The following is a 6,071-nucleotide window of genomic DNA, read 5'->3' on the forward strand; positions in this document are numbered from 1 at the left end:
TAATCTGGAGAACCAGGTTTGATTCCCCGCTCCTCCACCTGAAGCCTGCTGGGTGACCTTGGGCTAGTCACAGAACTCTCAGCCCCACCTACCTCACAAGGTGTCTGTTGTGGGGAGGGGAAGGTGATTGTAAGCTGCTTTGAGACATCTTACAGTAAAGAAAAGTGGAATGTAAAATTCCTTCCTTCCTTCCTTCCCTCCCTCCCTCCCTCCCGGCACAGCCTCATTGGTGACTTTCCTGCTTCTGCCTTTCTAGCCAGTCCAAAATGCCTGCTGCTCATTTGCAGTTTCCTGCTTGTTGCATGACTCCTTTTTGCCAGTTTCCCCTCACTGGCTTCCCTCTCTGTGCATCTTCACTTTAAACTGGCTGTTCTTCCATACAGACATCTTTGCAGCCCTGCTCCTTTCTCTCCTTGCCTTCTTTCCTTTCTCGATATGCTCCTCTTCAAGCCCTTTGTTCCACAGGCACCAGTCCTCTAGTAAAACTAGCAGTTTCCCCTCACTGTCTATGTCTGCACCCCCCTTTTCCCTTGTCGCTCCCAGTCACCAGAATGCCCCTTCCCCTGAGTCTTCACGCTCCCATTCAGGTGCCTCCGGAAAGAACCAAAAAAGCCCACGTTTTTGGTTGCTTCCACACTAATTTTCTCTGGTAAAAGGTAAAGGTCTCCTGTGCAAGCACCGGGTCATTCCTGACCCATGGAGTGACGTCACATCCCGACGTTTCTAGGCAGACTTTGTTTACAGGGTGGTTTGCCAGTGCCTTCCCCAGTGATCTACACTTTACCCCCAGCAAGCTGGGTCCTCGTTTTACCGACCTCGGAAGGATGGAAGGCCGAGTCAACCTTGAGCCGGCTACCTGAAACCAACTTCTGTTCGGATCGAACTCAGGTCGTGAGCAGAGCTTTGGACTGCAGTACTGCAGCTAACTACTCCGCGCCACCGGGCTCCTAATTTTCTCTGGAATGGGTGTAATTTGTTTTAAAAGGTCGTACCCAGCCGCATTGGCCCAAGCAAAATCGAAAACAAAATCCATGTCAGAACTTTTAATCACGTACTTACGTAAGTGCCATCGAGTCACAATCAACTGAGGGCAACCCCAGCAAGGGGCTTTCAAGGCAAGTGAGAAGCAGAGGTGGTTTGCCGTGGCCTTCCTGTGCAGAGCCTTCCTCGTGGTCTTCCATCCAAGCACCAACCCTGCTTAGTTTCCAATATGATATTGCTTTCCCTCCCAACTTTTTATTAGGGCCAGCTAAATTGCCACAAGTCCAGGGAGCCCTGTGGTGCAGAGTGGTAAGCTGCAGCACTGCAGTCAAAAGCTCTGCTCATGACCTGAGTTCGAACCTGACAGAAGTCGGTTTCAGGTAGCCTGCTCAAGGATGACTCAGCCTTCCATTCTTCTGAGGTCGGTGAAATGAGTACCAAGCTTGCTGGGGGTAAAGGGAAGATGACTGGGGAAGGCACTGGCAAGCCACCCCATAAACAAAGTCTGCCTAGTAAACGTCAGGATGTGACGTCACCCCATGGGTCAGGAATGACCCGGTGTTTTGCACAGGGGACCTTTACCTTTACCTTTAAATGGCCACAAAGCATTGTGCAAGCTTTCACATTCACTATAACTCTACATTAATCTGGGTGCTATACATTTTTTAAAAGAAGGAGAGTTGGTTTTTGTATGGCGATTTTCTCTACCGCTTAAGGGAGACTCATACCAGTTTACAGTCACCTTTCCTTCCCCTCCCCACAACAGACACCCTGTGAGGTAGGTGGGGCTGAGAGAGCTCTAAGAGAGCTGTGAGTAGCCCAAGGTCACCCAGCAGGCTTCGTGTGGAGGAGTGGGGAAACCAACCCGGTTCACCAGATTAGCCTCCGCCGCTCATGTAGAGGGAGTGGGGGAATCAAATCCACTTCTCCAGATTAAGAGTCCACTGCTCCAAACCACCGCTCTTCACCACTACACCACGCTGACTCTCAAAAAATTGAGCAGAGGAAAACAGGTTTTTCAGGTCATTATTCTTAAAATCCATACATTTGGTGTAGATGCTGTGCCAACCTCTCACTTGGAACTGCTGTTGCTGTTAGGTTACAGCTCTTTCATCTTTAGAAATAGTAAACTGTTTACTGAGTTAGGACAAAGTCTTTATCACTGCCAACTGTTGCACTCCAACAGTTTCCAAATTGTTCTCCCATCATTTCAAAAAACATGGGTCTATGGCTATTTTTTTCTGATTTTGAATGGAATTACAGCGCCCACCCACACCTGGGTGGGCTGGCAAAGTGCCGTCGCAGATACAGTCCAACAAATACTTTCTTGGGTGTAAGCCCTGTTGAACAAACCCTACTAGGATTCTGAGTATATCTGCTCAGAATTACTCTTTGATTTACCTTGCTTGCACTTCCCTTTGCAAGTGCCTTTCCAGCGTGGTGTGGTGGTTTGGAGCAGTGGACTCTGATCTAGAGAACCGGGTTTGATTCCCCACTCCTCCACATGAGCGGCAGAGGCTAATCTGGTGAACTGGATTTGTTTCCCCACTCCTCCACATGAAGCCAGCTGGGTGACCTTAGGCTAGTCACAGCGCTCTCAACCCCACCTACCTCACAGGGTGTTTGTTTGGGGAGGGGAATGGAAGGTGATTGTAAGCTGGTTTGATTCTTCCTTAAGTGGCAGAGAAAGTCGACATATAAAAACCAACTCTTCTTTCCTCTATTTTATTTGCAGTCCACACTGCAAAAAAAAAAGTTAATTCCTTGTTGAACTGAAATACAAATGCAAAAGCAGAACCTATTTTTAAAAATAAAAATTAATTGGTGTGCTTGGGGAGAGGATTGGCCCTGAAGCGTTGAAAGCTTTGTGATGCATCAAGATTTTCCAGGCCTCTCTGAGGCTCGGTACAAGTGAAGAAAATCCCTTTCCTATTCTCTTCCCCCCCTTCCCCCCCAGCCACTTGGAGCACCAGGGGAGTTTTCCTGATTCATGCTGAGCCTCAAATTGTTTTGGAAAGCAAGGAAAGCCCATTTACTTTGCAAGCAGCCTCACTGTGCTATCTGGGAGATTTCCAGCATGGAAAAACTGAGGGGGTGGTCTTCCCAGAATAAAAATGCGCTCAGCAGTGCAGTAGAAATGAGCTTATAAATTTTTTAATTACCTCACCATTTCCTGCATTACACTTAAACAGGAATTGTTTAGGAATTGTTGTTATATGTATTTTTCGTTACTTCATAGTTATGACAGGATTTCTTTTTGGCTGCGGTAAGGCAGAAGTGCATCCTCAAAAGATGGTGCTCCCATCTCCCTTTTAACTCTTTTAAGAGCTGAGAGTGTGGGAGAGGGTTGGTTTTTGCGGTGGGGCTGGGGGCGTTACAGGGGGCAGCAGAGCCTCGTATTCATTCTCAGGAGGGGCTACAGCTACGCCACTTCCAGCCCTACCTAAAGGGCTGTTCTGGGTTCTAGGGAAAGGGACTCCCTGTGCTTTGGGCTCTGTGTGTGCTGTGGTCTTGGCGGATATTTTCAGCCTTTGAATGTATTTTGCCAATCTGTTCCAGTTTTGCCACGGAGCAGAATTCCAGCTTGCCAGGGAGGCAGAGCTTTTATTATTTTGAGCGCACAGAATTGAGAGAGGCAGTGACGTGGACCAGGCCATTGAGTAGAGCGGAATTCGAATTCAGGTCTCAGTTCCTGTCCTCCAGGGAGCCACACTGACTTGCTGCTGCTTCTTCTTCTTGCAGGCATACGAGAGGAGACGGTGTAAGGGAAAAGCCTGCGTTCACACCCCCTCCACCTCCCCAAGATACAGGAATTAAAAACAAAACACAAACCAAATCTCAGGGACCCGAGCAGGCCGGAGGAGGACCCCGGATGTGGCAGCGAGGAAGAAAAACCGCCTTAGCCTCTGATGGCCTTGATATTTATGCAAAAGTTGTGTTGGTTTCACTTTCTTCAATCATACAGCTTTATTTTACCGCTTTAGCACACAGTTCCCTTCTCGGCTGCCCCTTTCCCCTGTCTCGAGAGCTAGAGCCTTGAACAGGATTTCTTGGCTGGGTTTGCTGGTGTGCTCATCTTTTTCTCTCCCCCTTGGAGGGTTTCTTTGTGTGTGCGCGCGTGCACATGAGAAGAGAACTTTTCAACAGAATAAAGCTTCCCCCCTCCTCCCTCTACCATCTGCAGGAAGAGAGACTGGCAAAGTTGAAACCGCACAGCGTGTTTCCCAGAGGGACGCTTCCTTTTCTCTTTTTTTGGGGGGGCGGGGTGTTGCGCTGTCAACTGGTGGGGGGGAAACCGCCTGCCTCCGAGCACCTAGAACTGTACAAAACAAAAGCACTTTTCAAAGCGAGACTGTACCGCAGGAAGAACGGCTGCGATGGAGAACCCTTGGATGTTGGTTTGCTGGATGTTGCTTAGGCCCCGATCCTTTGTGCTTACATCATACGGACTTACAAATGTGTGCCTCCGCGGGCCCTGCTGGTTAGCCTTGGCATTTGAGTGGAGCACAGTGCTGTGCCGTGTATAGCACATGAGATTCCTTTTTTTGCAAACCTCTTTCCCACCCCCCCCCGGTCATAAACAGCTGATTTTTGGGGGATGCTACCCATCTCCAATACGAGTCTAGGCCTGCTCACAAGTCACAGTGAACACACGTACAACCCATGTGTGGCGTACACTTGATATTTTTCTTTACACACACGTTGAGTAATTCTCATGTTCCATTCAGTGCACATACAGTTCAACGTGGGATTGAAGCTGCGCATTTATCCAGGCGTTGGTCCTTGGTTTCATTTGTAAAGAACACGCATTGGCTCATCCTTACAAACAGATATGCACACGTACAGGCAAGGATGTATATGTGTTGACCGTAACTTGCGAACATGGCTTCTGTTATAGCACAAATTGGGGTAGAGCTGGGCTGGGGAAAGGAGAACAGGTGGTTATAGAGAAAGGCACAGAATTCTTCCAGTCCTTCCTCCGATGGCTTTCATGCATCCGGCTCTGTTGCCTCTGAGACTGAAACGTCTGGTGGGAGGAGGGGATTGGTCCTTCGGGGATCACATTTGAATTCTTTTCATGGAAGACGGGAGTTCACAATGAGACACCTTTTGAAAGTCAAACTGAGCGGAGATTCCCGAGCATCTCCCCAAAGAACTGAGGAACCCTGTGAGTGCCCCAGCACAGGTTAAAGCCCACTGCTCTGAAGGGTGAAGATAGTTTTAGACGCCCAGGGGTTGCTGCCGCCCGTTCATTTTTGGTACCCTCGGGTGGCGCTCAGCTTGGGGAAGATTGCTCTCAACCCCCCCCTTCTCCATCAGCCAGCCAAGTCTGCAAAACTGCCCTCTCCTCCAGTGCCTAGAAAAAGGCAGGCTGTCAAGGGTGAATTTAGGATTGCAGCCCTACCAAAAACCGCTCAGGCATTCCGACGCTCCCTGATGCTGCCGCCTTACCAAGCGTGCCTGAGGATACAAGCCCTGCCAGGGGCCCTTTCCTAGGAAGAGATACTCTTGGCTGCCTGCAGGCAGACAGAAGTCCACCTGGTGGAGGCCAGAGCAGCTGTGAGAATGTCACACATGGCGGAGGGACTTTCCCTCCAGTCAGGCCGTTCCTCTTCTAGAGCAGACACCACACTTTGAAGGCCGGAGAGACGCAACGGAAGAGAGCCTCATGCATGCTTATCCTGGGGCTGGATAAAAGCATTTTAGAAGTGAGACCAAACACCTCTGATATCCCCCCCTTCCCTCTCTGCGCCTTTTGTTTTCTGTTCTCTAGGAACATTAGATGACAGATTTCTATACTTTTTGAAAAATCCTGGGGTCATTTGCTTTGATTTCCATGATTGTAAAACAGGAAAAAATAAATAAACTACCTTTGAGAAAGGGAGGAGTAAGAGGATGGCAAACTCCATTTTAAAAGAAATCTTTGTAAAGATGAATGATTAAAGACTGCTTGCTGTCTCTTTTACCGCTTGACCACAGCATTGTATTAATTTGGAGGTGGGTGGGTGGTGGGCAGGGCTTAGAGGAATCTGGCCAATTGAGGAGAAAAGACAAGCCTTCAGAAAGGAAAGCAGGAGCAGCAGGCAGAG

General features: G+C 48.9%; 1 protein-coding gene across 1 annotated transcript in view; it reads left to right on the forward strand.

Annotated features, from left to right (window-relative positions):
* Positions 1 to 3,762, forward strand: part of KIAA1522 (KIAA1522 ortholog) — a 44,443-nt gene extending 40,681 nt beyond the window's left edge. Inside the window, exon 7 of the mRNA XM_056847450.1 lies at positions 3,724 to 3,762. Coding sequence (XP_056703428.1) covers positions 3,724 to 3,746 — 23 coding nt within the window. The 3' untranslated portion in view covers positions 3,747 to 3,762. The remainder of the gene's footprint in view (positions 1 to 3,723) is intronic.
* Positions 3,763 to 6,071: the final 2,309 nt, after the last annotated feature.

This window comes from Euleptes europaea, chromosome 3 (genome assembly GCF_029931775.1).
Source record: "Euleptes europaea isolate rEulEur1 chromosome 3, rEulEur1.hap1, whole genome shotgun sequence".
NCBI lineage: Eukaryota > Metazoa > Chordata > Lepidosauria > Squamata > Sphaerodactylidae > Euleptes > Euleptes europaea.